General features: G+C 33.7%; 1 protein-coding gene across 4 annotated transcripts in view; it reads right to left on the reverse strand.

Annotated features, from left to right (window-relative positions):
- Positions 1 to 14,259, reverse strand: part of PAWR (pro-apoptotic WT1 regulator) — a 193,344-nt gene that overhangs the window by 69,167 nt on the left and 109,918 nt on the right. For 3 of the 4 annotated variants that reach the window (XR_003424334.2, XM_053226523.1, XM_015063668.3), the window contains exons 4-6: positions 9,978 to 10,125; positions 7,587 to 7,691; positions 5,391 to 5,473 (exon numbers count right to left, since the gene is read on the reverse strand). Coding sequence is in view for 3 of the 4 variants with exons in the window: in XM_053226523.1 (XP_053082498.1) it covers positions 5,391 to 5,473; positions 7,587 to 7,691; positions 9,978 to 10,125 (336 nt within the window). In the remaining variant the exon portion in view is untranslated. Of the gene's footprint in view, positions 1 to 4,606; positions 5,474 to 7,586; positions 7,692 to 9,977; positions 10,126 to 14,259 lie in introns of those variants that run through there. The other variant, XM_053226522.1, reaches the window with a different exon arrangement.

Here is a 14,259-nt window from a genome sequence, read left to right on the forward strand (position 1 = left end):
ACATTCCCAGACCCCTACTTATCTTTTTCAAACTATGAAGGGCCTGAAATTCTTTGAACACCATCAGATTTAGTTGGGAACAGCTCCAATTTTGAATTAAGGAATTATTCGTGTAGTTTTAAAACACAATTAAAAATTTTCAATCAGATTGAACATTTGTACACTTCCTCACTTATTCAAGAAGTCCCACCATTAATGTATACAGATCTTATCAACACTGCATTTTTGTTTTTTAAAACATTATTCTTTCTATAATAATATATACTAAAGATTTAAAAGTACTGCATACTCTTTTGGTAAGAGGTACACAAGTTAATTAGAATATTTGCATTATCCCTTAACTTCAAAAATAAACTGATGGTCAGAGTTTTACTGATAGTTCAGGAATAAAAACATAATTAGTGTTGAAAAATAAATGAAAATTTATTTTTTCATTGAGTATTTATTAAGAATCAATCTATAGGGGCGCCTGGGTGGCTCAGTCAGTTGGGTGACCAACTTCGGCTCAGGTCATGATCTCGCAGTCTGTGAGTTCGAGCCCTGCATCGGGCTCTGTGCTGACAGCTCAGAGCCTGGAGCCTGTTTCAGATTCTGTGTCTCCCTCTCTCTCTGACCCTCCCCCGTTCATGCTCTGTCTCTCTCTGTCTCAAAAATAAAAATAAACGTAAAAAAAAAAAAAAAATAAAGTGGATTGTGCTCAAAACATCACACATAAGATGAAAAAAAAAAAAAAGAATGAATCTATACCGTTGACTACTCCATAACAAAACCTATGCAATGGGAATTATGAAAGCTACCTACACAGCATTAATGTGGTCAATAAATTATCCAGGTGTTTTCCTCAAATGTTTAATTACCTGAATTAACTGATTTTTCAACGAAACAATACATTTTAGTTTTCTTATGGTTTTTGCTGATAATAACAGCCATCTGATACTTAAACTTAGAAGAAAAACATAATAAAAACCCTGAATAAAATAGGCAGATCTGTCAAAAAAAATTTCACCAAAAAAGGTAATATACATGTAGTAGGCATCCAGAGAGAGATTCAAGACAAAACAGGCATATAATCGGTGTCCATCGAGGGATCATCACTAACATTCTATTATTACCGAAGCAGTATGTGCCTGTATGTGAACTGTTAGATGTAAATGTCTTAAAACAACCTAATCAATAATGTATAGAGAGCATACCATTAACAGGTTGGTGTATCTGAAATGCACTGAACTGTTTCTACTTTATTACTGCTATAAATTCCTTAACAATGTTCTTTTCATAAAGCACAATTACCTAAATGAAATATGGTAAGATACTTCCCAATATACATCAGGTCTTCCAATCCACCATTCAGTAAATGCTGCAGCAAATTAAATGGTACCTATTACTAGACCTAAAAGACAATGGCTAGATAATTAATACCAAAAATACACTTTTGAATTAACTATTTAGATTAGACCAACTAATGCTAATTAAGATTGTATTTTGTGCTATTGACACATACTACATAGATTGTACACTGCTAAATGGAAAGGCTGGTCCATGTCCCTTTTTAAAAAACCTCTATAATAACTATAATGATATACCTAGTAGACTACTAAATACTTGCCAGAAGAACAGATATGAAAATTTAATGTATTTATACTCCTCATCCATAGTCCTCTCACATACTCACACGTAATTATTTTTAGAATGGGGATATGATTTTAACATGCTGTAACTGTCCAGCTAAGTAAAATAAAAAACAAAACAAAAACAAAAACAAAAAAAACCCAATATGGGCTCAGGTTTTCTTGGGTAGTTTTTCAAATCTTAATACTGAGAATAAAACAACTAACTTCTATACATCAGTGACAAATTTAACAAAAGGCGGGAAGGCACCTGATGAGCAAGAAGTTTGTTGTCTATTGGTATTATGCTTTCAGTTTAATAGAACAACAAAAGTGGCACTAGTTCCCAGACAAGTAACACAAATTACAATGCTGGTTGATGGGATGCCCTTTCCTTAAGAGAGTGAGCACAGTTCCAAAGCAAAGGAAGTCAAGCTTACTGTTATATATTAGGAATGGTTCAGATACAATAGAAGAATGTTTAGCACTGACTTTGACATGTTATTTTAAAGTTCTGATTCCTGAATGCTAGTTCTTTCTCACTTACTACTGCTCCCAATGAAAAGCTGGTGTGTTGGTTTCTTTTACTACAAAATGAAAATATATGCCTGAAGCTTGTAACAGGCTGTTAACAAAACCATGAACAGTTATTAAGGGCCGATACTGCATGGAACTTACTAAGCACTGACTCAATATTATAAAACTATAAAAAAGATAGTCCATATGTACATATGACTATTGTCTAGAACACCAGATCAATGATCAAACCCAAAGTCTTTCCTGTTTCATATTACAATGTTGAACATATGGGCATGTCTATTATACTGACTTGTATTGTTTTCAACAAAGTATTAATGGACTCAAATGTTACATTTTAATTTTTAATTATAAAAATCCAGATTAACTGTGAAACTATAAGTGACTTATAATTGAGGTAGGTTTTTCACCTTAAGAATACATTGTTTTAATAACCACAATTAAAAAGTTACTTTAAAATAAAAAGAATACATTGATTCATGTATCTGCCCCGATACCTAATTTTCTATGTTTTAAACTGTTTGAGCCGGTGTAACAGTGCTAATCTCTAGATTTAGTAAATTCCCTTAGAAATACACAAAATGCCACCCTTTTCCCCTCTAAAGGCAACTATAGTGCAATAAAATTAATGACAATTCTAGAAGAATGAAATGGAGATTACTTTGTAAGCCTTAATACATGTCAGAAATCAGGGAGATAAGTCATGTTTATTTTAGTTAATAAACTTACTGTTTTGAAAGTAAGATCATAAACACATTAAAACTTTGAATATGCTTTATTATGCCATAAATTCCCAGGAAATAGAAGAAATATAATTTCTGAATGGAACTAATAATTTCACAAATACTAGCACTTTATGTCAACAGCCAAGTTTTCTAAAGTAGTGCACATGTATTTAAAGTTAACCTTTTTAAAATCTCAATGCTTTTTTTTTAATCTCAATGCTCTTTATAAATTTTAAAAGGAAATTATAGCAGATCCTACTTAATTTTTCACTATTCAGTGTAAAAATCTATGTGTGATATAAATAAACATTTTAAGAACAGGGGAAGGACTGCATGTGAATTGCTTCGCCTAAGCTGTTAGGCTCCTGTACTAGGTACCATTACGTAAAATATCATTGTTGAAATTTTTCCTAATAAACTGAAGGAAAATTTTTAAAATACCTCACTCTTTAAAAACATCAATAACTGCTATAGGTTTAAAAAGGAAAATGAAATATTCCTTTACTTACATATGGACTAAATAGAAATTTAAAATAATTTACTGAAAAACCAGCACACTAATATATTTTACAGTGACACTGACAGCATTTTCACAACATCCAAAACTTCGATGCAAAACTAGGTAATACCAGTATTTCCGCCACATACCGAAGGGTAACTGAAGGGAGAGGAGCGTGCCTCACAGCCAAGGCAGTGACTGAGCCTGGCGTACCACTTTGACACGTGGGCAGCAGGCTGGGTAATGTTCTCCAAAATGATGTCCTTATGGAGTAATTCTGCAACTATATCAAGTTTGGTAATCTAACATTGACCTTTTTGGTAAATACATATAGACATATGAAAACTTCCCCAGGGGCCAGATAAACTATTAAATAAACTAAAAGGAAACAAAATGCTAGTAGCTAACATACGTTAATTCTAGGGTATCAGTGGAAGATACAGGAGAATATAGACAGCAGCTATTTCCAAACCTAGGTTATGATCAGAATCATCAGATGGTGAGCTTTAAAAATTCTGTCCAGGCTCTCAACCTAAATCTAGCTAGAAATTACAGCCAGGGAATTCTCTGTAAGCAACCCAAGTGATCCTGATGATTAGCCAAGGTTGAAACTTCTCAAGTGAGAAGCCAATCTAAGTAACCACAAGGAGTTTTAAAATTCAAAATTTACTCTACATTTTGTCCAACTGTTTCACTTCCCTATTTTTCTAATAGTCAATAATGAAGGAAATTGGCAAGTGAAGAAAAAGAGTCAGCAGGGTACCCAAAATGGGTTTCACTATGTTTAACTGGACAAAAGGATTATCTGTATACGGTTTACAATTCAACTATCAGACAGACATTTCTTAACGTTAACATATTTTAAAAGAGGGCGTTTCCTTACTCAGCATGAAAATATAATATAAAACAACTCTAAACATTAATAATATTTAATAGAAAATTTGTATAATTCTTCAAAATTTTTAAAAATTGTTTTTAAAAATCCAATGTTGGGAAGAAAATCCCTTAAATTTGAGGTAGGGGAATGATTCTTTCACATGAGACCACTGTATCACAGTGTTATTCTCCAAGTTAGAAATAAGGAAAGTATTTTGGTACTATTTTTGTTTATGTACTGTTTTGTAAATATAAGTATAAATGTTTTTGTGGATAAATATCTTGGTTTTTATTTAATGCAAATGATAATTAAAAATATGGATTATTTTTTATACATTGAAATTGTACACACTCTCCAGGACTGATGAATAAACAACTTTTTAATATCCCATGTTCACTTATAAACCTTGAAATAATAAAAAAGGTAGGACCTACCCAAGAAATTTTATAATGAAATAATAAAATTGTATGTTTTTCAGAAGTGATTTAAATTTGTTTTCAACATTCAGATATAAAACTGTATATTTTAATGTACTGCAGCACAATTCAAGTATTCTCTAACATTTTTTCTTTAGCCAACTAGTCATGGTATTAAGTGACTTTTCCTAACAATTTTCCTTTTTAAAGATGACCGTTACACAAAACGGTGTGACACTCTCTAAATTGCTGAAAATAAGTTGAAAGAACAAATGACAGTAGAAAAGAGTTTATGAGTGAATCAACAACACATAAAAGTTTGCACACATCAGTAATAAGGCATTTGCAGGTAACTCCCCAAAAGTATGTGAATTCATGTAAACAAAGACCATGTATATTCCTTCAGGGAGAAAACACACTACCATAGATAAAATTTTTCAAATGGTTGTGACTTTAAACCATATATTATTTGAATACCACACAAAACCAAAAGAGGCATAACCTGCCATTTTAATAACTGAAAGATGTTACTGAATTGTGAAATTGAAGGTTGATACTCTTATGAAATAATGAAAAAGAAGTATCTTGAAAATAAACATCCACTGTTTTCTAGAAATAAATATACATACTTAATGTATTGCAGCATAGGAATATTATCCTAGCATTAACCATAACATTCAATCAGTAGTTCTAAAATATTTTTTCCACACTGGGACTTGAATCTTCTACCTTGTTAGCTGACCAACAACTTTCAAAAGAGTTTTATTTTCTTGCTTTAGTTGTTCATTTTCATCTTCTATGTCATCTAGATCCTTAAGGAAACAAGACAAAAAAATAAGAGTTTTAAATACTTAAAAATATTCTAAAGTGATAAAAACACTTAAAAATACAAAGAAAATTCACACAAGCATTTAATTTGGAAAGAAGGGTAAGTTCTGAAAACGACTTTAGATGGAATATGCCCCACCACCTGACGGCAGCACCCACTACTCAATTCCTCATTATTATCATGATAACATGCATCATCTCTTGCCAGATTTTTCAGTTTTTCAAGAGAAGCCAAAAATCAGAATTCTTTAGCTGTGAATCTTAACCTATCTCCCCTTCCCCCAAATTGAGGGCTGAACAAAATACATGTGTGGGCAATATGAGGTTCAGGGCTTCAAACTGCAGCCTGTGTCAAATGAAGTAGAAGAAGATTGAGGTACAAGTTCTGAATGTACTCCTACCATCTTGTACAATCTTTAACAAGGATGTCTCTTGTGGGGTGGGAATCTGGGGAAGCGACAGAAGGAAGGCATACAGAAAAGGAGCTCTGGAGCATATACAGTTGATCTGATTCAATTCAGCTTAGGCTTCTCTATATTTTGTTTGAGGAAAGGTTTTAGAGCTTAAAAAAAATGAAAGCCAGTAAACTAATCACTCTCAAGTTTTAAAGTTATATGATTCCAGGTCTATGTTCCCTATATTAATCCTAGTACCCAGGTATACAACAAATTTGGTAAATATGAAGATAATTCCCTCTAAGTTTTAATGAGAAGAAACTTTTTCAAGGCAGAATGTTTACTGATGGTCGTAAAGGCACATATTTTTAGATTTATCCTTCTAATTCAAAAATCTAAAACTTGGAGCCATCAATTTAAACTATAAATGTGCTACTGAATAGTAGCACTCTGATATCCAGTATACTGCCTTTGGACAATTAGGTAAATGATTTTAAAATGTGCAAAAACAGAATCTGTATTTACTCACAAACTAAATGAATGATATTGGGAACCTTAACTGTTGAAAACAACAATAAATATACAGGATTCACAAAATCACTACAACTGAGACCTGCTTAAAATTTAGAATTAAATAATAAAATACATTTCTGTATTATTACTAGATTATAAACTCTGAAGAGCAGGTGTTTTAATTATTCTTTCTAATGTACATAGTGCCTAAGAAAATGCTAATACACCCAGACATCAAAAATATTTTCACATTTTATTAAGTCATATTCCAAAACCAACAGAGGACCGCCTGTGTTCTAAACCAAGATGAAAGGCTATCTACAAGAATGGAAGAGCTTACTTAGAATTAGGAATATGGGATACCTGCTGTCAAATACTGTCTCAGCTGATTACTATGTGATCACCACATATGACCTTGAGCAAGTTAAACTCAAGTTTCTCAGTGTCCTCATCTACCACCTGTAGTTAATGCCTCAGAGCTTTAGTAGAATGGGTCTGCACATAATGAAGCGTCTTTAGTTTCTCTTCTTTCATTGTTAGAGTTAAGACTGATTAGGAATCTATTCCTTTTTTCCCTGAAGCAAACTTATTTCTTTCCTCCATCTTACCTAAAGCTTTCCAAAATGCAAAACACTGGTATCTCTTCTCATCACCATTACCTAAGTATGGCCTAGCAGTAATACCTGATTCTTAAGCAAAAAGTAAATTCTAGGGCTGAAAACAAGAAAAAGCAACAAACAGTACTAATTGAGACCTTGAGGTAACCTTAAACCTAAAGTAAGAGATACCTCTATAAAACTGGAGGGAAAAGGTGGTGAAAATATACACAAAGACATCTGGAGTTTCTATGTCAAGAAAGTAGCAAGTTTAATTCTTCACTGAGGCAACTATGTGCCAACACCCTTTTTGATGTGTGGTGGTGACCAAGCCTCTCACCTCCAGACTAACAAAACACTGAACAAATCTGTTCATCAGTCCATCACCCAAAGAATAGTATTAACTGAATACAACTGATAACTGGCCAGAGGAAATCCACTTATCGAATGAAATGATGGTTCTTATTACCACAAATTACCATTTCATTATCAAAATAATGAATTTAAATAATCTTTTCATATATATGTATTTTCACCCAATTGCCGGGAAAAATAAAAAAGAAACCATACAAGTGAAACATGTGAATACTCACTCTATTTAACAAATCAATTTCTTCCTTGAGTTTTCCAATCATTTCCTCTTTATCTTGCATTAGTCTCACAAGTCTTAAGTTTTCTTGTCTTTCTCTTACTACTTCCTGGTAGATATAATTACAAAGCATTAATTGGGAAGTAAGTGGTTGCTTTTAACCTTAAATGACACCTATCTGCCACGTCTGATGAAGTACTTTAGATATATGAAGATTTCCAATGCATTTCTTAAGTCACTTGCTAAGGGAGGGAATAACCCATCCAGGAAAGACCCAAAGAATGAGAGGAATATAGGAGTTGTGTTAAATCTATATTTACACAATTCTTTAACACATACTAATAACCCAATGACTTACCCTCTTTAGTTTATCACCACCCTTAGTAATGAAATACCTTATTTTTTTAATGGATAACATCCTGTTTGAGGAAATTCAAGCTTTTTATTTGAAATACAGGGATTTCAAAATTTTTTTATTGTTTATTTTATTTTTCAGAGAGAGACAGACAGAGTATGAGCTGGGGAGGGGCAGAAAGACAGGGAGACAGACTCCAAAGCAGGCTCCAGGCTCCGAGGTGTCAGTACAGAGCCAGGAGATGTGGGGCTCGAACTCATGAACCATGAGATCATGACCTGAAGTCTGAGGCTTAACCAAATGAGCTACCCAGGAGCCCCCAAAATACAAAGTTTGAGAAAAGGAGATGGTTTCATGGAAAGTTCTAAACAGAAAAATAATCGTCTTCAATTTTACTTGTGGCTCTGCCAGTTAATGGGTAAAATAAAAGACCTGAAACAGATGACTGGTTTTTAAACTTTTCTTCTTTAAAAAATGTAACACCTTTTTCAAAGAAATACTATTTAGAATCCAGGTCCTTGGGGGCGCCTGGGTGGCTCAGTCGGTTAAGCATCCGACTTCGGCTCAGGTCACGATCTCGCGGTCCGTGAGTTCGAGCCCCGTGTCAGGCTCTGTGCTGACAGCTCAGAGCCTGGAGCCTGTTTCCGATTCTGTGTCTCCCTCTCTCTCTGCCCCTCCCCCGTTCATGCTCTGTCTCTCTCTGTCTCAAAAATAAATAAACATTAAAAAAAAAAATTTAGAATCCAGGTCCTTGGGCTGGGTTGACTACTTTGGGGGCAAAAGGAAAGCAGAACTGGAAAACGTCTGAGAATTTAACTTCTTTCCTACTAACCCTTAGAAAAAGCAGTCAGTCAGCCTCATTAATCAGAGGCTGCCAAATTACTAGCAACTGTATCCAAACTCCTGTGGAACTTTAAAAACCTTTCTAAAGAAACCCTTGAAACCTATGAGACTAGAGGTGTTCCTTGAAATTTTCATTTGTTATTTTTTTAATGTTTATTTATGTATTTTTGAGACAGAGAGATACAGAGTGTTAGTGGGGGAGGGGAAGAGAGTGAGGGAGACAAAGAATCGAAGCAGGCTCCAGCCTCTGAGCTGTCAGCACAGAACCAGATGCAGGGCTCAAACTCACGAACCGTAAGATCATGACCCAAGCCGAAGTGGGACGTTTAACTGACTGAGCCACCTAGGCACTCCTTAAAAGTTTTTTACTTAAACCCACAGAAACTGGTATCAAAGTTGAGATGTGAACTATAAATGATCATAATGGTATAAAATTTTTTCTTCATTAAATTTCTGTTTAAAATAATCTTTATATCACAGGGAATAATTTCAACTCAGCAAAAACCATATTTTCAACAATCAGAAAGTAATTCAGGACCATTATCAATTTTATGGGCTAAATGTCTACAGGAAAAAACCTGAGATCATATGGTTAATAAATTTATACAATGTGCATCTGACTTGTTTTCAAAGATACTTCTGAACAGGTTTATTCTGACAATTGTTTCAAACACCAAAGATGGTTCTAGGCTTTAACCAGAACCCAGAAGAAAGTCTACATATGATAAACTGTACAGATAATATAATACACACAGTAGTATATATTGTCAGCATAGACATAACATTTTGAAGACAAAGACAAAGACTGTCTTTAATATATTAGAGGTAACCCTTGGCAGAATGGGAGTGTCAATTAAATATTAAGGAATACAAGAATTGGCTCCGTTTCTAAAAGTTTTAACATCAACAGCATTGAATAGGAAAGTATTAAGGGAATCAGAAAATGCCTAACCACTAATGCATCTGGAAAATATATATTTAAGACAGTAGTTCAATGCTGCTACTTGACTATATATGGAAATACCAATTAACACTAATGATATCTTCCACTAGTGCCTCTCATTCTTTTCACTTTGTTGGCACTCTGTCTCACACAAATTTCAGATTATTTTCAAATGCTATGAAAGTTAAAAAAAAAAAAAAGGAATCTCAATAGCATATTAATTTTATCAATCTTAAATAATTTATAATTCATACCTTTTCAAGATCTTCAATTTTCTTTTCCAACATGCTACTTGAGACCAAATTACCTGAAGCATTTGCATCCCTATTATATCTGCTGAACCCACTTCTATCTGTTCGGGGATATCTACTTGAGACATCTTCTTCAGAGGCAGTAGTTGTGCTGTGGAAATAAAAAGCTGTATTTTATAAAGGAATCTAACACTCAGCAAGAAAAATGCCAAGAATATTTTCTATTCACCATAAATAATTACCACTCCCCAAGAATACGTGGTCATAGTAGCCAACTCATATATAACTAAAGAAGATAATCATTATTCCAACACATTGGAAAAAAAGAAAAAAGGTTAATTCTTTTGACCACTATCTACTGAGTAGCTGCTAAGTACCGGACACTGTTCTGGGTACTAAAGATGTAACAGCAAACAAAGACATGGCCTCTGCCGAAATTTCAGGGAGCTTTCAGTTTAGCAGGGAATATAACCAATTATCATAAAGCAAGATGACCAACACAGTAAGTGTCTGGTACTAGGAGAACAACGACAGGAGACTTAATGAAGACTACCTGTGGTTAAAAAAAAAACAAAAAACTACTTTGTTTTTCCTTTTTTCTTTCTTTTTTCTAAATTCCAAACCATCATGGACCAATACTTTCATAAGATCAAATAAAAATGAACTAGTGGAAAAATAAAAGTAAAAAAAAGGCCATATAAAATACAAGTCCAATGTTTTATTAGCCACACCCATTAAATTATATTTCAATAATATATTTAGACTGAACAGAAAAAAGAATCACAAAAAATCGTGTATTTTCATTGAAGTATGCATATAGGCAATCATAGAAAAGTTATCGCACTAACTTTCATCATTTCATAACTCTAATTTAACCCAAAGTGATGCGTGAAATAGCAACTCTTCATATTAAATACCAATTCACAGTCTCTGAACTAATAGCATATATGCTAATATTTAAAGTTTTTAATGCAATATGAGGTTGCTTGTTTTTTGTATTAGTTATCTATTACTGCATTAAAAATTACACCAAAACCTAATGGCTTAAGACAACACACACTAACAATCTCACAATTAATATCTGTTGGTCAGGAATCTGGAAGCGGTTTAGCTGGGTGGTTATGTTTCAAGGTCTTTTGTGAGGTTTCTGTCAGGACTACAGTCATCTGAAGGCCTGACTGGGCTAGAGAATTTGCCTTTACGCTCACTCACATGGCTGATGGCAAAAGGCCTCAGTTTCCTATTGGCTGTTGACCAAAAGCCTCAGTTCCTCAGCAGGTAGGCCTCTCCACTGGGCTGTTTACAACATGGCAGCTGGCTTCCAGAGAGAAAGGAACATGGCAAGCAAGACAGACACTGCAGTATCTGCTATGACCTAATCTTAGAAGTGACATACCATCACATCACCCCTCTACTGCAGGAAGGGGATTACAAAGATGTAAATACCAGGAGGTAGGGCATCCTGGGAGCTCTCTCAGAAGCTGGTTACCACGAAGCTAACTGACCTGTTCTAGGTTAAATTGATGACAATGCTACCCACAAGGGACAAGATATATCTAAACTACTTCTGTGTTTTGTTTCAATAGCACTCATAACAGGAAACCTGGTTTCATAGATGTATGTTGACAGGAACAGAAGATACTTTAAAGCGATTTCAGCTCAAGATACTAATTTTTAACTTTCACCCCAAATCCAGAAAATTATGCTTTTTAAACTCTGTCTTTAATTGTTCATTGGTAGCCAACACCAGTAATTTATCCATCAAAATTATAGTTAAATCTGAAATAGCTTTTGATGAAAAAAATGGATTCCTGATCTATTAATTTCCTATGTGTGGGTTTTCTTTTAATAAAAAAATTTTAAGTGCGTCTTACCAAATTTGTAAGGTATTTGATTTTAACATTTTATAAAATGTGCACTACAAAACTCATCACTACTTTACTGATAATTGTTACTATACTGTAAAACCCATAACAATTTGTGGAAACTTTCTCCCAAAATTTCTAACTTTCATTTTTGTCCTATGATATTATATAACATTAAAAACATCTGACAAGTTTCCTTGCATGGAAGGCTAAGATCATTTTTAAGAAAGAATAAGGCTATCAGGCAAATAAGTCTAATTCGCATATTTACAAAGCTGGGGACCAAAATGGTTGCTTATCTCGCAAAAACATGAAGCATTCTTTCCAAAGTTCAAGGACTTTTATCTGAAAATTTCCCTTTGAAAATTATTATATACCTTAGCACACAGTAACAGTTGACTAGTTCAGCTTCCAAACTATCAGTTTTTTTAAATATCAAAAATTACAATTCATACTTTAAGTGAACTACTGTTAATTTAGCTGATATAGCACGGCTTTCTCAATGAAGGGAAGCAGGACATTGATTTACATTATGGTATGTGCTCACTTTGGCAACACATATACTAAAATTGGAATGATTTACATTATGGCACAAGTTCCAACATTTTTTGTCACCGTCTCTCTTTAATCAGAACATACCCCTCCCCACAAAAGCAAAGCAAAACTCCAAGCCACATTTGTTGATTTGTTAACTCTTCCAAGTTTTACATGATTTAGAGTAAGTTGTGTTTGTCAGCAAGAAAGTTGAAAAATAAATTCTGCCTTCATATCACTGTCATATTAATGTCATCCAATTGTAACAAAAATTACTTTGCTATCCTTATTTGTCCAAGAGTTGGTCTTCTGTATCACTAAACTGTTCCTAAATATATCAAGCTATGGTGTTGTCAGAAAGTATTACATAAACTACCTTCCTTGCTACAGATTTATCCAACATCTCCAAGCCAACACCTTTGTCTTGTCATTTGTCTGTAGTTTTTTTTTAATGTTAGTAACATGAAATGAGACTTTAAAAGAAAGTAACAAAGCCCAATGATTCCATACGAAAACCTGAAGGTCTGCTTGTGTCAGTTTCTTAACTGTAATATTTCTTTCAAATAATGCATTTGTGGTTGTGAATGTATTTATGTAATGCATATAAATGCCACTTAAGTTTTGATGGTATTAAGGCTGTGAAGCCAGCACACTGCTACAAATAGGCCACTGTGGTTTTAGCACTTCCCCACCAATTATGGCTAAAATTGAACTCAATACAGACATTCCTCAAAGACACTTTGGGTTTGGTTCCAGACCACAGTAATGAAGCAAGTATCACAATAAAGAGAGTCAAATGAAACTTTTGGTTTCCTAGTGTATATAAAGTTGTATTTACACCATAATGTAGCCTATTAAATGTACAATAACATTGTTTAAAAAAATGTTCATACTTAAACTTAGAAATATTTTTAAAATGCTAACCATCATGTGAACTTTTAATGGAGTCATAATCTTTTTGCTAGTGGGGGGGGTCCTACCTCAGTGTCATGGCTGCTGACTGATCAGGGTGGTGGCTGCTAAAGGCTGGGGTGGCTGCAGCAATTTAGCAAAATAAGGCAACAGTGAAGTCGGCTGCATTGATAGGACTCTTCCCTTCATGAACAATTTCTCGCTAGCATGCAATGCTGTTTAATAGCATTTTACCCACAGAATTTCTTTCAAAATTGGGAGTCTAAGCTCTCAAACCCGGCCAACACTTTAGCAACTAAGTTTATGTATTATCTAAATCCTTTGTTGTCCTTTCAACAATCCTCACAGCATCTTCACCAGGAGTGAAGACGTAAAAACCCATCTCAAGAAACCATTTTTCTCTGCTCATCCATAAGAAGCAACTCCTCATCCAGTAAAGTTCTATCATGAGATTTCAACAACTCAGTCACATCTTCAGGCTTCATTTCTAATTCTAGTTCTCTTGTTATTTCTACCACATCTGCAGTTACTTCCTTCCTCCACTGGTCTTGAACCTTCAAATTATAAAAAACAAAAACAAAAACAAAAAACAACACAGTAACTACAAAGTACAATAAGCAAAGTGCAATAAAACAAGGTTTGCCTGTGTAGAGAACTAATGCTTCCCAACAAAACTAACACAAACTCTTTTGGTCTGTAACTCTCTAAAATTATCATCATTTGGTTTACTACTAGTGCCACATTCACAAATGGTGTATCTTTTCTTATTATAAAAGTCTAGTATCTAGATTTAGATAATACAAATAAAAGAAGAAATTGAAAAGAATGAAAAAGATTTTTAAACTTAGTTTTATTATATATTTACTTTTTAATTATCTCATTTATGAAAGAAGTCTGATTAAATTTAATTAAAGATTTTTTTTTAATTAAAGATTTTTAAAGTGAATAAATCCTTGTTGTTTTTTTCAGCTCTT

The sequence above is a fragment of the Acinonyx jubatus genome, chromosome B4 (genome assembly GCF_027475565.1).
Source record: "Acinonyx jubatus isolate Ajub_Pintada_27869175 chromosome B4, VMU_Ajub_asm_v1.0, whole genome shotgun sequence".
In the NCBI taxonomy this organism is placed as follows: Eukaryota; Metazoa; Chordata; class Mammalia; order Carnivora; family Felidae; genus Acinonyx; species Acinonyx jubatus.